This window comes from Nomascus leucogenys, chromosome 18 (genome assembly GCF_006542625.1).
Source record: "Nomascus leucogenys isolate Asia chromosome 18, Asia_NLE_v1, whole genome shotgun sequence".
Classification (NCBI taxonomy): domain Eukaryota; kingdom Metazoa; phylum Chordata; class Mammalia; order Primates; family Hylobatidae; genus Nomascus; species Nomascus leucogenys.
Window position 1 is genome coordinate 88,373,561 of NC_044398.1, and position 21,909 is coordinate 88,395,469.

Below are 21,909 nucleotides of genomic sequence, written 5' to 3' on the forward strand. Positions count from 1 at the left end.
CAGCCTGGTCAATAAAGCAAGGTTGTGTCTCAAAAAAAAAAAAAATAAGTTTGTAAAAAGTGCTCATGAAGGTATGAATAGTAGGGCTTGTTTTATAAAATGAGCTACCTATTAAAGTCTCAGTTCTGGCTGGGTGCAGTGGCTCATGCCTGTAATCCCAGCACTTTGGGAGGCCGAGACAGGCAGATTATCTGAGGGCGGGAGTTTGACCTGGCCAACATGGTAAGACCCCATCTCTACTAAAAATACAAAAAATTAGCTGGGCGTGATGGCGGGCACCTGTAATCCCAGCTACTCAGGAGGCTGAGGCAGGAGAATCACTTGAACCCGGGAGGTGGAGGTTGCAGTGAGCCGAGATCAAGCCACTGCACTCCAGCCTGGAAGACAGAATGAGACTCCATCTCAAAAAAAAGTCTCAGTTCTGTGACAGTGAGCATGCAATTGAATGGTTCTTCTTAGAAAAGGAGAATTAAATCATACCTATCATGCTACTGTGTTAGATAAAATTGTAGCAAAAATATTGAACCCACTTCATTTATACAACAGAATTAACTGTACTTGAAATATAATTTATGAATTTGTAGAGAGGTATAACTGTGTCTAAATTCTCAGCAATTAGTATCTATCAGAAAATGTGCATGTAGATATACCCACTCTGTAAATGCTTTGTTGCACTTTTTTTGGTTTTGGGATTTTTGTTTGAGACAGAGACTTGCTCTGCTGCCCAGGCTAGAGTGCAGTGGCACGATCTTGGCAAACTGCAACCTCTGCCTCCCAGGTTCAAGTGATTCTTGCGCCTCAGCCTCTTGAGTAGCTGGGACTACAGGTGCACACTGCCACGCCCAGCTAATATTTGTATTTTTAGTAGAGACGGGGTTTCACCATTTTGGCCAGGCTGGTCTCAAACTCTTGACATCAGGTGATCTGCCCCCCCCCCCCCCCCGCCCCCCTGCCTTGGCCTCCCAAAGTGCTGGTTTTACAGGTGTGAGCCACCATGCCTGGCCACTTTTTCACTCTTAAAAATGCTCGGGTTTAAGGGTTGGTGGAAAAAGGAAAAAAAAAAAATGCCCTGATCTGGATGATGAGTTTACGGCCATCTAGTTGAGACTGTTGTAAAGTAGAAATTTTCCCTGTAAAGAGTCACTTTATTCCCAGGTGAAAACATTAATCAAGCAAGGATAATCTTTAAAATTAAACTTTAGTTCTAAATACCATTTTTGAGTACGAGCTTTTTTAAAGTGTTGAGTTGCTTCATTTACTTACTTGATAAAATTGAGAAGCAGTATTGCCCAGTGGTTAAGAGCACTGGTCCTAGAATTTTACTTAGTTGTAAATTCTGGCTCTAAAACGTACTATGATTTGGGGCTTGTGAGGAAGTAATGTGTGTAGAGGCGTTAATTATTAGCACAAGCCTGGAATATAGTAAGCAACCCAGTAAGTATTAGTAATTATAAGGATCATAAATCTGATTGAATACTTACTCTGTGTCTGACCCTGCACTCAGTGCTAAGGGATTCAGAAATTATTTGACATTCTTCCCAGGAACCTGACATAGAATACTGTTTTTCCAGTCTCTTAGGCTGGAGTGTAGTGGCACCATCTCTGCTCACTGCAGCCTCCGCCTCCCAGGTTCAAGCAGTTCTCCTGCCTCAGTCTCCCGAATAACTGGGATTACAGGCAACCCCCACCACGCCTGGCTAATTTCTGTATTTTTAGTAGAGATGGGGTTTTGCCATGTTGGCCAGGTTGGTCTCAAGCACCTGGCCTCAGGTGATCTCCACCCACCTCGGCCTCCCAAAGTGCTGGGATTACAGGTGTGAGCCCCTGTGCTGGCCTGTTTTTTTTTTCTGCCAACATTATCAAACAGTCTCCTTCTATATACTAACTAATAGACATCTTTATACATCTTTATACAGTTTAATTCTTCATTTAGGTTTGTGTCTGGCTGTTGCCCTGCTGTTGTTTATTAATGTTGATCATACAGCTATTTTGGCATTGCCCACAGCTATTGAGGATAAGAAATGTGATGAAGAAAGTGGTAGCTGCCCTCAGTAGAAGCTTATGAAGACGCTGTTTTTAGTTTTAAGGGATCAGTTAATCTACAACTTTTCATAGAGCATTCATTGGTTTAGATCTTAATATTATCCTGAAACTGGATAATACTTCATATTTTGGATTATCCGATTAATGCAACAAACACGTGAGGGTCTACGGCATTGGAGTCATTGTTCACGTTTATTCACCCAAACTTAACTATCAGTGCTGCTTTTCCTACCCACCCACTCTCCCCTGGGCTTACCCCCTGAAGAGCAAGAACGATTTATTTATTTTTGTTTAATTTTTCGAGACAGTCTTGCTCTGGCGCCCAGGCTGAAGTGTAGTGTCGCAATTTCAGCTCACTGCAACCTTCACCTCCTGGGTTCAAGTGATTCTCCTGCTTCAGCCTTCCGAGTACCTAGGACTACAGGCACACGTGACCATGCCCAGCTAATTTTTGTATTTTTAGTAGAGACGGGATTTTGCCATGTTGGCCAAGCTGGTCTCGAACTCCTGGGCCTCAGGTGATCCGTCCACCTCGGCCTCCCAACGTGCTGGGATTATAGGCATGAGCCACCGCTCCCGGCCAGCAAGAACAATTTAAACATAAGCCAGTTTACGTTTACGTAAACTGCATGTGCACTCCAGAGTCAGAGATTGACCTGGGGATTGTGAATCTGCATTTCCCTCTTGCCTTTCAGTTTAAGCATCTTGTCATTACATGAGATTTTAGTGTTTATAAATGCATATTCACACAATATGGCTTCTAAACTATTTTGTGTGTATATATATGTATTATATATATATATAGATATGTGTGTGTGTGTGTGTGTGTATATATATATATATTTGTTGTTGTCGAGACAGGTTCTCACTCTCTTGTCCAGGCTGGAGTGCAGTAGTGTGATCATGGCTCACCACCAGAGCTTCAACCTCCCAGGCTCAAGTGATCATCCCACCTAAACCTCCCAAGTAGTTGGGACTACAAGCATGCACCACCACGCCTGGCTGATTTTTGTATTTTTTGCAGACACGGGGTTTTGCCATATTGCCTAAGCTGTATTTTGTCTATTTTTTTTTTTTTTTTTTTGAGATAGGTTGTTGCTCTGTCACCCAGACAGTGGCACAATCTTGTCTCACTGTAGCCTTGACCTCCTGGGCTCAAGCAATTCTCTTGCCTCAGCCTCCTGAGTAGCTGAGACCACAGGCATGCACTATCATGCCCGGCTTACTTTTTTTGTATTTTTTGTAGAGACAAGGTTTTGCCATGTTGCCCAGGCTCATCTCAAACTCCCGGACTCAGCTGATCCTCCTGCCTTGACCTCTCAGGGTGCTGGGATTACAGGCATGAGCCACCACACCTGGCATGTTTTATCTATTCTTAACGGAAATATTCATTATAATTCTATTGAAAGAAATAGCTGTGTTGCACTTAGAGAACAGTATGTTGATATCCACTCTGGCATGCCTTCCTAAGGGATTTTCAGGGTAATATGACAATTGGAGAATTGAGCCAACTTTAGACCCTTGGTCTAAAGAGAAGTCAAAATTAGTAGGAGTCTGAATCCCTGCCTTCAAGAAGCTTGTAATCTAATTGGGGAGCACATTTATACTGGAAAGCACATCTATAAAACAATTCACAGTAAAGGGTATAAGGAATCATGAGGATAAATGGCAGCCACAACAACTGCAAGCATTCTGTCCCATTGTCCCCATAAATACAACCAACGTTGTCAAGCAACAAGTCTAGATTTTTGGTTTAGGAAAAAAGGCGTCAGTATCATTAGAGGGGATGGGAAAGAGCAAAAGTGGCTTTATCTGTAAAGGCTTCCTGGAATTGTTGACTTGTAATTGAATAGGTGCTAGGAGAGAGATAGATAAAAGTCATGAGGATGTTTCAGACAGGACGGTCGTTGGGAGCATGATGGTGTGAATCAAGCCAAACTGTTTATCTTTTCATTTGGCCAGATGGTAGGGGACACACGGGAGTGTCACAGGAGTGAGGATTGTCAGGAGCATCACCAGCTGACTCGGGCGGGTGAAGATAAATTCTCTTGACCATCATATTCCTCATTCTCCTCACTGTCAGCACTGAGGCCTTTTTCGAGTGCTTTCTGAGCCTTCTCATAGTTAAAGTGGTGAATTTTATGGAAAATACTTGTTTTAAAATTTGTCTATTTTATCTAAAAATTTGGTTGTGGCTAAATGATTACCTTGTAAGCCCTTGTGGGAGCCAGTGTGATATAATAGAGGTCAGCAACAGGAGTCAGGGACCCCAGGTTTTGGCACCTGACTGTCATTTATTAGCTCCATGACCATAGGCAAGTTGCTTAAGCTCTCTGCATCTTAGTTTCCTCACTTCCAAAATGTTAGACCAGAATCAGACATTTTTATGCTATACAATTTTTTTTTTTTTTTTTTTGAGACAGCTTTTTACTCTGTTCCAGGCTGGAGTGCAGTGGCACAATCATAGCTTACTGTAGCCTCAAACTCCCAGGCTCCAGCAATCCTCCTACCTCTGCCTCCCAAGTAGCTAGGACTACAGGTGTGCACCACCACACCCAGCTAATTTATTTCTCACTATGTTGCCCAAGCTGATCTGAAACTCCTGGCCTCAAGTGATTCTTCTGCCTTGGCCTCCCAAAGAATTTTTTTCTTTTCAATGACACTTTATTTTTTATTTTTATTTTTATTTTTTTTAAATTATACTTTTCAGTTTTAGGGTACATGTGCACAACATGCAGGTTTGTTACGTATGTATACATGTGCCATATTGGTGTGCTGCACCCATTAACTCTTCATTTAACATTAGGTGTATCTCCTAATGCTATCCCCCCTGCCTCCTCCTACCCCACAACAAGCCCCAGTGTATGATGTTCCCCTTCCTGTGTCCGTGTATTCTCATTGTTCAATTCCCACCTATGAGTGAGAACATGCAGTGTTTGGTTTTTTTGTCCTTGAGATAGTTTGCTGAGAATGATGGTTTCAAGCTTCATCCATGTCCCTAAAAAGGACATAAAATCATCATTTTTTATGGCTGCATAGTATTCCATGGTGTATATGTGCCACACTTTTTTTTTTTTTTTTTTTTTTTTTTTTTTTTTTTTTACGGAGTCTTTCTCTGTCCCCCAGGCTGGAGTGCAGTGGCACGATCTCGGCTAACTGCAAGCTCCGCCTCCCGGGTTCACACCATTCTCCTGCCTCAGCCTCCCGAGTAGCTGGGACTACAGGCGCCCACCACCATGCCCGGCTAACACGGGGTTTCACCGTGTTAGCCAGGATGGTCTCGATCTCCTGACCTCGTGATCCGCCCACCTCGGCCTCCCAAAGTGCTGGGATTACAGGCTTGAGCCACCACGCCCAGCCTATGTGCCACATTTTCTTAATCCAGTCTATCATTGATGGACATTTGGGTTGGTTCCAAGTCTCTGCTATTGTGAATAGTGCCACAGTAAACATACGTGTGCATGTGTCTTTATAGAAGCATGTTTTATAATCCTTTGGGTATATACCCAGTAATGGGATGGCTGGATCAAATGGTATTTCTAGTTCTAGATCCCTGAGGAATCGCCACACTGACTTCCACAATGGTTGAACTAGTGTAGAGTCCCGCCAACAGTGTAAAAGTGTTCCTATTTCTCCACATCCTCTCCAGCACCTGTTGTTTCCTGACTATTTAATGATTGCCATTCTAACTGGTGTGAGATGGTATCTCATTGTGGTTTTGATTTGCATTTCTCTGATGGCCCGTGATGATGAGCATTTTTTCATGTGTCTTTTGGCTGCATAAATGTCTTCTTTTGAGAAGTGTCTGTTCATATCCTTCACCCACTTTTTGATGGGGTTGTTTGTTTTTTTCTTCTAAATTTGTTTGAGTTCATTGTAGATTCTGGATATTAGCCCTTTGTCAGATGAGTAGACTGCAAAAATGTTCTCCCATTCTGTAGGTTGCCTGTTCACTCTGATGGTAGTTTCTTTTGCTGTGCAGAAGCTCTTTAGTTTAATTAGATCCTATTTGTCAATTTTGGCTTTTGTTGCCATTGCTTTTGGTGTTTTAGACGTGAAGTCCTTGCCCACGCCTATGTCCTGAATGGTATTGCCTAGGTTTTCTTCTAGTGTTTTTATGGTTTTAGTCTAACATTTAAGTCTTTAATCCATCTTGAATTAATTTTTGTGTAAGATGTAAGGAAGGGATCCAATTTCAGCTTTCTACATATGGCTAGCCAGTTTTCCCAGCACCATTTATTAAATAGGGAATCCTTTCCCCGTTTCTTGTTTTTGTCAGGTTTGTGGAAGATCAGATAGTTGTAGATATGTGGCATTATTTCTGACGGCTCTATTCTGTTCCATTGGTCTATATCTCTGTTTTGTTACCAGTACCATGCTGTTTTGGTTACTGTAGCCTTGTAGTATAGCTTGAAGTCAGGCAGTGTGATGCCTCCAGCTTTGTTGTTTTGGCTTCGGAGTGACTCGGCAATATGGGCTCTTTTTTGGTTCCATATGAACTTTAAAGTAGTTTTTTTCCAATTCTGTGAAGAAAGTCATTGGTAGCTTGATGGGGATGGTATTGAATCTATAAATTACCTTGGGCAGTATGGCCATTTTCACGATATTGATTCTTCCTACCCATGAGCATGGAATATTCTTCCATTTGTTTGTATCCTCTTTTATTTCATTGAGCAGTGGTTTGTAGTTCTCCTTGAAGAGGTCCTTCACATCCCTTGTAAGTTGGATTCCTAGGTATTTTATTCTCTTTGAAGCAATTGTGAATGGGAGTTCACTCATGATTTGGCTCTCTGTTTGTCTGTTATTGGCATATAAGAATGCTTGTGATTTTTGCACATTGATTTTGTATCCTGAGACTTTGCTGAAGTTGCCTATCAGTTTAAGGAGATTTGGGGCTGAGACGATGGGGTTTTCTAGATATACAATCATGTCATCTGCAAACAGGGACAATTTGACTTCCTCTTTTCCTAATTGAATACCCTTCATTTCCTTCTCCTGCCTGATTGCCCTGGCCAGAACTTCCAACACTATGTTGAATAGGAGTGGTGAGAGAGGGCATCCCTGTCTTGTGCCAGTTTTCAAAGGGAATGCTTCCAGTTTTTGCCCATTCAGTATGATATTGGCTGTGGGCTTGTCGTAGATAGCTCTTATTATTTTGAGATACATCCCATCAATACCCAATTTATTGAGAGTTTTTAGCATGAAGTGTTGTTGAATTTTGTCAAAGGCCTTTCTGCATCTATTGAGATAATCGTGGTTTTTGTCGTTGGTTACGTTTATATGCTGGATTACATTGATTGATTTGTGTATGTTGAACCAGCCTTGCATCCCAGGGATGAAGCCCACTTGATCATGGTGGATGAGCTTTTTGATGTGCTGCTGGATTCGGTTTGCCAGTATTTTATTGAGGGTTTTTGCATCGATGTTCATCAGGGATATTGGTCTAAAATTCTCTTCTTTTGTTGTGTTTCTGCCAGGCTTTGGTATCAGGATGATGCTGGCCTCATAAAATGAGTTAGGGAGGATTTCCTCTTTTTCTATTGATTGGGATAGTTTCAGAAGGAATGGTACCAGTTCCTCCTTTTACCTCTGGTAGAATTCGGCTATGAATCCATCTGGTCCTGGACTTTTTTTGGTTGGTAAGCTATTAATTATTGCCACAATTTCAGAGCTTGTTATTGGTCTATTCAGAGATTCAGCTTCTTCCTGGTTTAGTCTTGGGAGGGTGTATGTGTCGAGGAATTTACCCATTTCTTCTAGATTTTCTAGTTTATTTGCGTAGAGGTGTTTATAGTATTCTGTGATGGTAGTTTGTATTTCTGTAGGGTCGGCGGTCATATCCCCTTTGTCATTCAATGAAACTTTTTACAAATAAAAACTTTACTCAAAACCCTGTTATATAAAACAGAGCTGATCTGCTAGGGAGCTAGAAGCCCCAACTGTTTACCTAACCCTTCCTTCTCAGAGTTCTCCCAGGGACCTTAAGGCTCAGGAGAACACAGCTGGAAAATCCCTGGACTAGATCCCTTAGGTCCCTTCTAGAATGTAACAATTTCTGAATCTTATACTGATAAATGGAGTGGAATTTCTTAAAAACAATTTTGAGGAGGCAATGCAGTTTTAAATACGTACGTATTGTATGCCATGCTGTAAGATATTGCAGATACAGTGAGCAACAGGAAAAGGTAAACACAGCTCTTCCTTTAAGCAGCACACTTAGAAGAGTAAGAGGGGAACAAAAGAGCTATAACTTATATATGATATTATATGTATTATATGTAATATGATATTATATGTATTATATGTAATATATATATTATATAATTTATTGTTATAACACAACTCATACTACATAGAGATTGAAGTCAACAAGAATTTTCTCCATAAAAATAACTACAGAGATTAAGAATAGAGAAAGGAAAATGAATGTGTATGTTTTAATTCTGCAAAACGGTCGGGCACGGTGGCTCAGCCTGTAATCCCAGCAGAAGGATAACTTGAGCTCAGGAGTTCGAGACCAGCCTGTGCAGCATAATGAGACCTTGTATCTACAAAAAAATTTTGAAAATTAGCCAGGCATGGTGGCGAGCACTTGTATTCCCAGGTACTCAGGAGGCTGAGGTGGGAGGATCACTTGATCCCTGGAGGTCAAGGCTGCAGTGAGCCACGATCAAACCACTGTACCCCAGCCTGTGTAACAGAGCGACTGTCTCAAAAATAATAATATTTGTCAAAATAGCATGTCTTTGTATCACTGCCACATTGCTTGTCTGAAGCAAAGCGGACTCACTTTGTTATCAGAAGTGATCTCACCAAAGACCAAGTTGTCCAGTTGCCTTGGAGTGTAGGTCATGCGTTGCCGATACCCTGGGGCTGTGTACAAAGGCCAGGCTGAGGGGACCTTGTGGTTACCCCCATGGGACTTGTAACTTGTCAAGTGGGAAGGTGGCACCAAGTGAAGAAGGTTGGGGTCCTTGGTTTTGGCCTCACGTGGTTCTTCCCAGAATGAATGGTGAAAAAATAATAATTCCGTAGAAAAATTTAAATTCTATTTTGTTTACTTTTTGGATGGGAGATAGGTGTACACATGGCACTAAAGTTCAAAAAGAGCTTAAGGAGGCCAGGCACGGTGGCTCACACCTGCAATCCCAGCACTTTAGGAAGCCGAGGCCGGCAGATCACTTGAGGTCAAGAGTTTGAGACTAGCATGGCCAACATGCTGAAACCCCCGTCTCTACTAAAAATACAAAAATTAGCTGGGCATGGTGGAGTGTGCCTGTAATCCCAGCTACCTGGGAGGCTGAGGCAAGAGAATCACTTGAACCCAGGAGGCAGAGGTTGCAGTGAGCAAGGTTGTGCCATTGCACTCTAGCCTGGGCAACAGAGTGAGACTCCATCTCAAAAAATAAAAATAAAAACAGCGGCTTCCTCTGGAAAGTGGGGCTGGAAGACTTTTACTTTTTCTGTTATACTTTTGTACTATTGCAAGTTTTAAAATCATGCATGTATTTTACAGTAAATCCAGGAGAAATTATGCACCTAATTTTTCTGGGTAAATTGTGTTGTAGAGGTAATAGAGGATTATTAAAATTTCTTTCTTTCTTTTTTTTTTTTTTTTTTTTTTGTTTCCCAGATAGCAGACCCCACGTTAGCTGAAATGGGAAAAAACTTGAAGGAGGCAATGAAGATGCTGGAGGACAGTCAGAGGTGAGTAGGACAGAGATGACCCTGTTCAACGAGTTCAGCCTGCTGTGAAGCCAGTGGCTCCGATTTCCTTCTGTTAAAGGTGCCTCTTGGCTTCACAGTGTCACACACAGCTTCGGCTGACTTCAAAATTGGTATTTGTCCTGGATAAAAGGTGCCCTGTAGTTAAAGGATTTCGAAATTGAGAGGAAAGACTTATACTATTTAATTCTGTCTATTAAGAGTTTCATTTACTTAATATATTGATTTGACTCTATAAATACTTATTATATATTCAGGTCATATAGAGCACCAAGTAAACAAGAAGTGGGTGGAACTTTTTTGTTGCATATTCTTGTCTTTTCCAGAAACTCAAACGATACCTGAAACTGGAGGCAGGGAGATGTGATAAATGTGTTTGAAATCCTGCCTCAGTCACTGGGAGGTTATAGGCAACATGGTCATGTTTGCATGTTCAGGAGTTAGAAATTTGGTATGATGAAACACATAAACAGCTTTTTCTTTTCTTTAAATTAGAAGAACAGAAGAGGAAAATGGAAAGCTCATATCTGGAGATATTCCAGGCCCACTCCAGGGCAGGTAGGTGGCAATGAGGATCCATACCTTTAGTTAAGGTGTAAATTTTTGTTTGTTTCTGAGATGGAGTCGTGCTCTGTTGCCCAGGCTGGGGTGCAGTGGTGCGATCTGGGCTCACTGCAACCTCCGCCTCCCGGGTTCAAGCAGTTCTTTCTTGTGCCTCAGCCTCCTGAGTAGCTGGGATTACAGGCATGCACCACCGTATCTGGCTGATTTTTGTATTTTCCATAGAGGCGGGATTTTGCCATGTTGGCCAGGCTGGCTTCTAACTCCTGACCTTGACCTCAGGTGATCTGCCCACCTCGGCCTCCCAAAGTGCTGGGATTGCAGGTGTCAGCCACTGTGCCCGGCCTACATTTTTCTTAAACCAGTGTCTTATCATCATTGACTTACGGTTTTAGTTTTAATGAACACATAGCAAATTTTTAAATAGACTTATGTGCAGGATAACATTAGAAAACTGAAGTGCCGTTGGCTGGTTGGTGATATTGCTGCACCTACTGGCTTCTCTCCCTCTCCCATTTGGAATTTAATAGAGGCTGAGTACAGTGGGTCACACCTGTAATCCCAGCTCTTTGGGAGGCCAAGGAGGGAGGATCACTTGAGCCCAGGAGTTCAAGGTTACAGCGATCTGTGATTGTACCACTGCACTCCAGCCTGAGTGATAGAGACACTCTCTAATTTTGAGACGGAGTCTCGCTCTGTCACCGGGCTGGAGTGCAGTGGCGTGATCTCGGCTCACTGCAACCTCTGCCTCCCAGGTTCAAGCGATTCTCCTGCCTTAGCCTCCTGAGTGGCTGGGATTACAGGCACCCACCACCACGCCCAGCTAACTTTTGTGTTTTTAGTAGAGACGGGGTTTCACCATGTTGGCCAGGGCGGTCTCCATCTCCTGACCTCAGGTGATCCGCCTGCCTCAGCCTCCTAAAGTGCTGGGACTACAGGCATGAGCCACCACACTTGGCCAAAAATTTTTTGAAAAACCAACAATTTAATACAACCTCATGACTCAAAAGTGATACGTGGAGCTAGGCACCATGGTGCACACCTGTAGTCCCAGCTGCTTGGGAGCCTGAGGCAGGAGGATCGCTTGAGTCAAGGAGTTTGAGGCCACCCTGAACAACATGGCGAGACCGTATCAAATACAATGAAAGTGATATACAAATTCATCATTGTAACTGGTGTATCATACTTAGTTCACTCTTGAAACCTGTAATCTATTTGGTAGACTGAGTTTTATTCTGAGAGGTGTTTTAATTTGATAAGATTTATTGTTTTCATAATGTAAATGAAAGGAAAATGTAAAATTACTTATTTTTTGGCAACTGAAGCAAATCTGTCACGTCTTCATGGTTTGAATAGCAGGAAAAATAGCAAAAAAGTAAGTAGCTGACTAAAATTTTCACTAGACATTAGCAGTTAATCTGGGATTAGTATCCCAGCCCAGCTTCCCTGAGACAAACTTATTTTTTTTTCCTATTATAACCAGGAAACTGCACATAAGTAAACAGTACAACTCCCTTAAATATTCTTTGACCTGAATATAAATTGAACCAGGTTGCAAAAGAAAAGTGTGGAGGAAGGATCACAGTGTGGCAATAACACGCCGAGATACTAATACTTTAAAACAGTCACTCCTATTCGTAGCATGAATAATGCTGATGTGAAGCTAGGTGTGACGTGCATTCACAGCTCAGAACAGGAGGCAGGTCCTATAAAATCTCCTCATTCCAGGCCTACTGATGGAAACCAAAAGTTTTAAGGTTTAGTCTCCTAATTCCACGGACGTTTTCCCAGGAGAGATACTCCCAGCAGCAACTGTAATTCTCAGCCTTAAGCCACTGAGTAGGAGGATTCACACTTAGGAGTGCTGCCACCCAGCATTCAAGACTAGTAACGTGTCAGGCACAGCTAAGTGCCATACCTTCACTGTCTGAAGCCTCCCAAATCCATAACGTCCGGCTTGGCAAGTTGGAATAGCTTGCTCAAGGTCATGTGGCAGGCAGCCAAATGTGCCTCAAGGACCCCTGCCTGCTCTAATCTACAGTGTCCAAGGCCCAGAGCCCCTCTCTTGAAGGGCAGCACCTTGGGGACAATTGGTTTGGGGACATTGTTTTGATGGCACTTCCTTCTTTGAAAGAGGAAACATCTTTTTAATCTATGCTCATTAACAGAGGAATAGCTTTATGTTGTTCCTGTTGCAAGTTGCCTTGCCATTGCTTGCTACTTCAGCCATTCAAATTCTTTTCTAACCTTCCATCTCCTCATGTAATGAGCGTTTCATAGCAACATATCTTGGATAGAAGTAAAATATTTTTACACTCTAAGCAGATCTCAAGGTTCCCAGCTTGGGGAAGAGCTGGTAATAAATGAAGCTTGCATTGTTAAAGGCTGTTAGTCCAAACGGACAAGATCCCTAAGGAGGAAAATTAGATATACCAATGGCATTGGAGTATTCTGTGACTGTCTAGCATTATAATATACTAAGGATGATTATATATTTTATTTTATATAATTTATATTTTATATTTTGTATAATGTATAGTATATACTTATATAAGTACATGTTATAGGGACTTTTGGCTCTTATTACATGCTTATTAAGTATTCTCTGTCTTGTACTCCAAGATTCAAATGAAATGTGTAGAAGTATTGCTAGAGCAAGACTGGTGGATGGGCAAGGTGGCTCAGGCCTGTAATCCCAGCACTTTTGGAGGCTGAGGCAGGAGGATTGCTTGAGCTCAGTGGTTTGAGACCAGCCTGGGCAACATGGCAAAACCCTGTTTCTACCAAAAATAAAAAAACGGCTGGGTGTGGTGGCTCACACCTGTAATCCCAGCACTTTGGGAGGCCGAGGAGGGTGGATAACTTGAATCCAGGAGTTGAAGACCAGTCTGGCCAACATGGTGAAACCCCATCTCTACTAAAAATACAAAAATCAGCTGAGCGTGGTGGCTCACACTTGTAATCTCAGCTACTCAGGAGGCTGAGGCAGGAGGATCGCTTAATCCCGGGAGGCGGAGGTTGCAGTGAGCCCAGATTATGCCACTTCCCTCCAGCTTGGGTGACAAAGTGAGACCCTGTCTCAAAAAAATAAATAAATAAAAATAAAAAGACTGGTGACATTTATTAAAATGAAACTCATAATTAGGTAGAAGGTTTATTTAACCACAAGTAAGTTTATATCAGAATTCAGTTTATAATTTGAGCTTTGTTTTTTAAAAAGCATAAACTATATACCACGTTCTTTCTCTTATAGTTGCTTAAGAAAAAAAAAAACTTGAAGCTAGTTGGATGAGGGAAGTAGTGGGAGAGTTGTGGGGGATGTGTGCTGTTCCCATCAGCCCATCAACTCTTTTTATTCTGCAGTGGACAAGATATGGTGAGCATCCTCCAGTTAGTTCAGAATCTGATGCATGGAGATGAAGATGAGGAGCCCCAGAGCCCCAGGTAATGAACCTGGCAGCTTCTCTTTTGAAGTGTATGTGTTCTTGATTTCAGTAGTGATTGCGCTCTGACAAGTTGCTCCAGTAAGAAGCTGTATTTCATTGAGTTACATATGATATTAAAATAATTCTTTTTATTTTCAGAAAGACATTTATATGTAATATGTATTTTGTGAAATGAAGGCATTATTGAAATTAGATCCCATGGTTTTTATGGTATCATGCCTTAGAGAGGCGCTGGCAGAAGGACTGAAGAGTGAGTGTCGTATGTCTTTCTGCTGCTGTGCTTCTGCTTCCTAAGAATTGCTGTACTTGTATTCATTAGGTATTTAGTTAGTTTTCTCTTTAATTATTTTAAATTTAATGTTTTGAAGCAAGTAAAATTGTACTCTTGGTTCAAAATTCAGACAGTAAAAAACGATGTACAAAGGGAAATTTCCTTCCTACCTCTATCTCCCTACCGTGTTTTCTTCTCCAGAGGCTGACATTACCAGTGTCTTGTGTATTCTTCCAGAGAGATTTTATATGTATTATACACCAGCAAAATGTCCATGCCCACCCTCTCTAATACATAATTACTATGCACATGCTCCGTGCCTTGCACTTTTTCACTTATGTCTTGGAGTTCACTGCATATTAATGCAGAGGAACTTTCTCCTTTGTCAGACCTATGTATTTTACTTTGAACAGATGTACCATATTTTATGTTATTGGTCCCCTGTCATGTTCTTCTGTTACAAACATTGCTGCAGCAAACAACTTTCGACATGTGTCACTTCTCATAGAAGCAGGTGTCTGGAGGACAAAGTCCTGAAAGTGGAGTTGCTGTCTCAGACAGTGTGTGCTTTCGTAATTTTGATCGATCCTGCCAAATTTCCCTCCATGGAGTTGCGGCATTTAGCAGTCCCACCAGCAATGTATGAGAGTACTTTATTTCCACACTTTCACCTGCAAAGGCGTTATCAGACTGAAGGATCGTTGATAAGTGATATTCTGATGAGAAATCTGATAAGTGAGAAATGGTATTTCAACATAATTTGAATTTGCGGGGTTTTTTTATTATGAACCAAGTGACGTGTCTTTTTGTATGTTTTAAGACCCATTTATGTTTCTAGGAACTGTCTGTTGCCCATGATCTTATTAGGTTATTTGTCTTTTTCTTATTATTCACAGTTAACAATTGTAAACTTATTCCTTCTTTTTTACAGTTATTCTTTATAAGGGAAATTAGTTTTAATTCTGTATAAAACATTTTACATAATTCTAATTATATATAAAATAATACCTAGTCCCCCATGAATTTGCTATATTATTGCAATAAATAATTCTTATTTGATGCATAGACTTGAGATTTAATTCTTTTTTTTTTTTTTTTTTTTTTTTTTTTTGAGGTGGAGTCTTACTCTGTCCCCCAGGCTGGAGTGCAGTGGTGCCATTTCAGCTCACTTCAAGCTCCGCCTCCCGGGTTCACTCCATTCTCCTGCCTCAGCCTCCTGAGTAGCTGGGATTACAGGTGCCCGCCACCACGCCCAGCTAATTTTTTGTATTTTTAGTAGAGATGGGGTTTCACCGTGTTAGCCAGGATGGTCTCAATCTCCTGACCTCGTGATCTGCCCACCTCGGCCTCCCAAAGTGCTGGGATTACAGGCATGAGCCACTGCGCCTGGCCAGGATTTAGTTCTTTAAAAAATGCTTTCAGCTCATTTTACCTTAGCTCTACCCTCCGCAATTCTTAAGGCTGGTATTTAATTTTTAAAATACTTTAATAGGAAATTATTTTAAAACTGTTTGTAGGTACTCAATTTACAAAGGGATATTTACCTCCTGGAACTCAAATTATAAAAATATTTTTCTGGCCAGGCGCAGTGACTCATGCCTGTAATCCCAGCACTTTGGGAGGCCGAGGCAGGTGGATCACCTGAAGTCAGGAGCTCAAGAGCAGCCTGGCCAACATGGTGAAACCCCATCTCTACTAAAAATATAAAAAATTAGCCGGGCTTGGTGGTGGGCGCCTGTAATTCCAGCTACTCAGGAGGCTGAGACAGGAGAATCACGTGAACTCAGGAGGTGGAGGTTGTAGTGAGCCGAGATCGCACCTCTGCACCCCAGCCTGGGCATCAAGAGGGAGACTCCATCTCAGAAAAAATATATATATATATTTTTCTCCATCTCAAAAAAGAGAAAAAATTCTCACCAAACTATCACTACCGTTTGTGCATTGATTTGCCTTCTGGGCCATTAAGTAGATTTCGAGTCTGACAGATATTTCTGTGGAATTCTGTGTCTCTAAGTTCTATGTCCTTTTTTATGGTTTGACCCTAATACTTTAAACTAATTTTTGCTTAACAGAATCCAAAATATTGGAGAACAAGGTCATATGGCTTTGTTGGGACATAGTCTGGGAGCTTATATTTCAACTCTGGACAAAGAGAAGCTGAGAAAACTTACAACTAGGATACTTTCAGATACCACCTTATGGCTATGCAGAATTTTCAGGTAAAGACATGATGAGTTTCTAGTGAAGACTTTTATGAGTCGGGTAGAGACTGAAAGATCTTTTTTCTGGAGCTGTACTAATTGGGTTCAGATTTCCTTCTCCTTGAAAGGGGTGTTTAACCTCTCAATGCCTGTTTCATCATCTGTTAGATGGGGGTAGTATTAATACCTATTTCGTAGAAGCATTGTGAGGATTAAATGAGCTAATGGACTAATACATGTGAAGGGTGGAGAATAGAAGCACATATGTGTTTGATAGGGTCAGCAGTTACTTATTTGTGGGGTATCTAATTGGCACATGTCAGTAGAAGATAGAGCAATGATCTAGATTCAAATACAGTTGTTCCCTTATCCTTGGGTGTCCTTTGGGGATTGGTTCTTGACCTCATCCTCACCCTATGGATAAAAAAATTCATGGATGCTCAAATCGCTTATATAAAATAGCACAGTATTTGCATATAACTGAGGCACATCTTCCCATATACTTTAGTCTATTGATTACATATAATACCTAATAAGATGTAAATGCTGTGTAAATAGTTGTTACACTGTACTGTTTAGGGAGTAATGACAAGGAAAAAAGTCTGTAGATATTCAGTACAGAGGCACCTATCTTTTTAAATTTCTGAAGATTTTTTACTGGTGCTTGGTTGAACCCACAGATGCAGAACCCACAGGTTCGGAGGGCCAGCTGTGCTTTGAAAATATTAGCTTGTGTTTTATTAGAAAGAAAACCCTGAGGCCAGGCGCGGTGGCTCACGCCTGTAATCCCAGCACTTTGGGAGGCTGAGGTGGGCAGATCACAAGGTGAGGAGATCAAGACCATTCTGGCTAACATGGTGAAACCCCATCTCTACTAAAAATACAGAAAAATTAGCCGGGCGTTGTAGTGGGCACCTATAGTCCCAGGTACTTGGGAGGCTGAGGCACTGCACTCCAGCCTGGACGACAGAGCGAGACTCTGTCTCAAAAAAAAAAAAAAAAAAAAAGAAAACTCTGTCATAAGGAAGATGAATATGTGGTATAAAATTGAAATTTGTTTTATTCTGTGATAATCCTGGCAGTACTAAGGAATTACAGCAGATGAAGGATTCAGTAGGAGTCCTATGACTAGTGGTATTGGGTTTATGCTTCTACTTTTATGGGGAAGGAATGTTTGGCTAACTTGAGACATTTGTCACTTTCAGTGTTGGGAAAGAACTTGGCCAAGCAAGAGTATAAATTTGCCCAACTTTATTAAAGGAGCAGTGTTCTGTTGTTCTATTAAAAATCTAATGCCTGTAGTTGAAATTGTCCCTCTTCCTCTAGGAGATGGAGCCTCAGCAGATTATAGTAAAACCAAAAGTTAGCCTGACTAGCTTTTTTATTTTTTTGAAACGGAGTCTTGCTCTGTCGCCCAGGCTGGAGTGCAATGGCACGATCTCAGTTCACTGCACCCTCCACCTCCTGGGTTCAAGCGATTCTCCTGCCTCAATCTCCCGAGTAGCTGGGACTACAGGCACTCACCACCACACCTGGCAATTAGTAGAGATGGGGTTTCACCGTGTTAGCCAGGCTAGTCTCAAAACTCCTGACGTCAGGTGATCTGCCTGCCTTGGCCTTCCAAAGTGCTGAGATTACTGGCATGAGCCACCACACGCAGCCTCTGACTAGCATTTTTGACAGTTTTATTTACTTTGGAAGTTTTAGGGCTGAAACTCTGCTATGAGCTATGCCTGTGTTATCCAGTGCTGGCCTTAGTTCATAATAAGCCAGAACCATGATCTTCAGGCTTTTTATATCTGGGAATTCCTGGTCTCTACTTGTTTTCATAGTTTCTGCTCTTTATGGAATTGGGTATGGATGGAGGGTTATTGTCTCGCTGCTTGGTAACCCCAGCTGTAACGAGGTGTCAGCCATCTATGATGAGGATGTTTCACATTCCCGTCCTCTCTGCCTGATAAAAGTGACAATTCCTAGCTTGAGAAAATAATTGTCTCCATGATTATAAGGTTAACTTCTACAATCCTTAACCAGAAATAAGAACATATTAATATGTATCTCTTAACAGATATGAAAATGGCTGTGCTTATTTCCACGAAGAGGAAAGAGAAGGACTTGCAAAGATATGTAGGCTTGCCATTCATTCTCGATATGAAGACTTCGTAGTGGATGGCTTCAGTGTGTTATATAACAAGAAGCCTGTCATATATCTTAGTGCTGCTGCTAGACCTGGCCTGGGCCAATACCTTTGTAATCAGGTAATGTGGTATCAGGTGGCTATTTTAAAGAAATAATGTCTTGTTTTGTCCTGAAAGTTTTAAAGTTGACCCGTTTCTCTAGTTGCTGTTCTTGTTGAGTGAAAAGAAAGATGGTCTTATATGCTTTTGTCATATTTGTAAAAATTACTGAATTCAGAAATAAGGAATATGTGATAGATTACCCAACGGCATCCACAGTCAACATTTTTTCTTTTTTCCCAGACTTTAATCGAAGGGGGTGTGTTTGTGTTTATATGGTTGTATCTGTATCTGGCTCTTTTCACTTACTGTTGAAACAGGAATATATCATTTTAATAATAATTTTTCAAAGTATAGTTTATTTTTAATGCCTTCATGGTATTTCTTCAAGTGAATATATAGGAATTAACTGTTGCCTTTTTGGACAATTAAGAGTGTTTGCATTCTCTTGCTTTCTGTGACCATTTTCAGGTAATGTTCTTTGTGTAGTGCTGTTAAGGACTTCTCTGTGCATAAAGCTCTTTCTGTATTTTATTTAGGGTTATGGTCCTCAGATGGATTTTCAGAGTCAGTCTAGAATTGCTGGATCAAAGAGTATGACTATTGTTTTTTTTGTTTGTTTGTTTGTTTGTTTGTTTTTTGAGACGGAGTCTTGCTCTGTCACCCAGGCTGGAGTGCAGTGGCGCGATCTTGGCTCACTGCAAGCTCTGCCTCCCGGGTTCATGCTATGCCTCAGCCTCCCAAGTAGCTGGGACTACAGGCGCCTGCCACCACGCCCAGCTAATTTTTTTGTATTTTTTTTTAGTACAGATGGGGTTTCACCGTGTTAGCCAGGATGGTGTCGATCTCCAGACCTCATGATCTGCCCACCTCAGCCTCCCAAAGTGCTGGGATTACAGGCGTGAGCCACCGTGCCCAGCCGAGCATGACTATTTTTAAAGTTCGTGGTGCTTCTAGCCCAACTGGGGGGACTACATCGAGATAAGACACTGTTAACCGTCTTTGCCAAGAACGTTTGAAAGCAAAACCCGTAGGGTTGGAGGGTTCCTCTTTTGTAAGCTGTAAGAGTCCCAGGGGGATGTATGGGAGACACTTAGTGACTTTTAAATTGATTCTGAGCTGTGATCACTGGTGTTAAGAAATTATGTCCTCTTCTTGAGGGTGTACAAAATGGGGAGTTTAATAATAATCCTCTGAAATGTGAAATGAAATTACTTAGTGTCTACTGCAAGCCAGGCTGTTGCGGACACAAGCCTGTCTGGGGACAACAGTCTAACCTTCAACAGATGTGTGAGAGTGTTCTGTTGAGAATGGCAGCTGGCAGAGAGCATATATAAGATGGTTATGTTCATGTTTTTTGAAGTGTGTGTATCCTTTATACCTATGTTTTTGTACCTAGAAAAATACATAAATTTATACCTAGAAAATATCTGAAAGGTTATGTATTAAAGTGTTAACGGAGTGGATTGGTGGCTTATAGGGTAGGGGACTAGGCATTTTCACTTTTAATACCTGTATTTTTTTGAGGATTTGTTTTACTTGGGTGTCATATTCATAATTTTTAATCCTTTAAGGAGAAAAATGTGCTTATTAAATTTTTGGTCTCTGAATGCTACCAAGTCTTAGTCATACAGAACAATATGCTGCAACTATTTACAATTCCTAAAACTGTAAACTCCTCAAGAACTTGGAAGTTAAACATGAAGAATATAAAATTAAGTTGACAGTCACTGTCTCTGTGCATAACACTGACTTCACTTCTCTTGAGAAATGTGCATCTGCTAATCCATATTTATTACTTTTTAGGGGTGGGTGGACCCATAAATAAGATACTGTTCTTTGAATGCCTTTAGCTGGTGTTATTTACCAGTAATGCTTGGAGAAAGAATCCAAAATTACCCCCACTAAAATGCTCACCACGCAGTTGTTTCTGTGTTTGCCAAAGTGTTTCTAGTATATTCTAGAATATACCAAAGATAGTTACTTGACTCATTTAGAAAATTTTACATTACATCCTCTTATAAGGCACTTGGAAATTCACCTTTTTTTTTTTTTTTTTTGGCTTGGCTTTCTAAATGTACTTTAACATCAATTTATAATATCAAGAGTTCCAAAGGGGAGAGATTTCTTAGAAGAATAATCGTGGCTTGTCTTAGAGCCACATTCTTTCACAATCTGAAGTGAATGGTGCAGAGAGCTTTCTTGTCAAGTCGTGTGTTTCTTCCTGCAGCTCGGCTTGCCCTTCCCCTGCTTGTGCCGTGTACCCTGTAACACTATGTTTGGATCCCAGCATCAGATGGTGAGTTCTACTTTTGGTTTGTAAAATCATGTGGGATTGTGTTTTGAAACTGCCTTTCAAATGAAGTTCTGTTTGCTGGCCTCCAGCTAATTAGTAGCTTACTCACGTATTGCTTGGATCCTTGCCTTGTGTAATATATGCTTCTGTTAATATGTGAATGTCCACAAAGGTTGGTTGGTATTTAGGTCAGGAGCACCTGGCTTTTAAGGAGTCTTGTAATTACTGTATCACCTGCTTTAAGTAGAAACATGGCAGCTCAATTAAGCACCAGAAATTTCTTCTGAAGCTCCTACTTTTAATGAGTTAGCACTGTTGCCTGGATTGATGAGTGGGCAGATTTTGAAAATGAGGTTCTTCATTGTCATCGTGGGATTGAGTTCTGCTTATTTTCAGACATGCAGGTGATAAATCTCTCCTTAATGATTCCAGAAGGAAAAGGAAGGGATGGATTTTAGAGTTTTTTATTTCTTTTGTCAAGGTAGTTTTATTTTCTAGTTTAGGTACATCAGTGAGTAATAGTAGAGATACATTCTTGGCTGTTTTAGGGTAGTTGAGAGAACATTTCATTTAAATGTAAATGTTTAAAATCAAAGAAATGTTCCTGCATATGTACAGTTTTTACCTTTAATCTTGTTTAACTGATTTTTCTAGTCTTCAAGGAAAACTATTTGATTTTCACATCTATGATGAGAGAAAACAGAAAAATTGTCAAGAGTAAGAATTGATTTGACATTACTTTTGAGAGTTATCTGCTTCTTTTGTAAGTCATAATTTTTCATTTTATAGCTTTTATACTGGGCACCTCATATTTTAATGGTTTGTTTTGGTTCCAGGATGTTGCCTTCCTGGAGAAACTGATTAAAGATGATATAGAGCGAGGAAGACTGCCTCTGTTGCTTGTTGCAAATGCAGGTAGGTAGCATGATGCTGAGTCTACCATTTTGAATATATAGGAGCGAGGCTACGTCCTCAGTCTATAAAAGATAAAGTCTTAAGAAATGTGTGTGTACCACATGTTTAAGATAGTCTGTATCCACATTGTAGCAAAAATTGTAATAGTAAGGTTGGCTCGTTAGATTTTTCTTTAATCGTTGGTTTGTTTTGGAAGTTATTTTATGTGTGTGTA

At 40.9% G+C, this 21,909-nt stretch overlaps 1 protein-coding gene across 3 annotated transcripts in view; it reads left to right on the top strand.

Annotated features, from left to right (window-relative positions):
• PDXDC1 (pyridoxal dependent decarboxylase domain containing 1) overlaps positions 1-21,909 on the top strand; it is a 65,115-nt gene that overhangs the window by 11,521 nt on the left and 31,685 nt on the right. For 2 of the 3 annotated variants that reach the window (XM_030798046.1, XM_003269307.4), the window contains exons 2-8: positions 9,677-9,750; positions 10,264-10,326; positions 13,693-13,773; positions 16,119-16,265; positions 18,316-18,505; positions 20,715-20,783; positions 21,617-21,695. In XM_030798046.1, coding sequence (XP_030653906.1) covers positions 9,677-9,750; positions 10,264-10,326; positions 13,693-13,773; positions 16,119-16,265; positions 18,316-18,505; positions 20,715-20,783; positions 21,617-21,695 — 703 coding nt within the window. The remainder of the gene's footprint in view (positions 1-9,676; positions 9,751-10,263; positions 10,327-13,692; positions 13,774-16,118; positions 16,266-18,315; positions 18,506-20,714; positions 20,784-21,616; positions 21,696-21,909) is intronic. The other variant, XM_030798047.1, reaches the window with a different exon arrangement.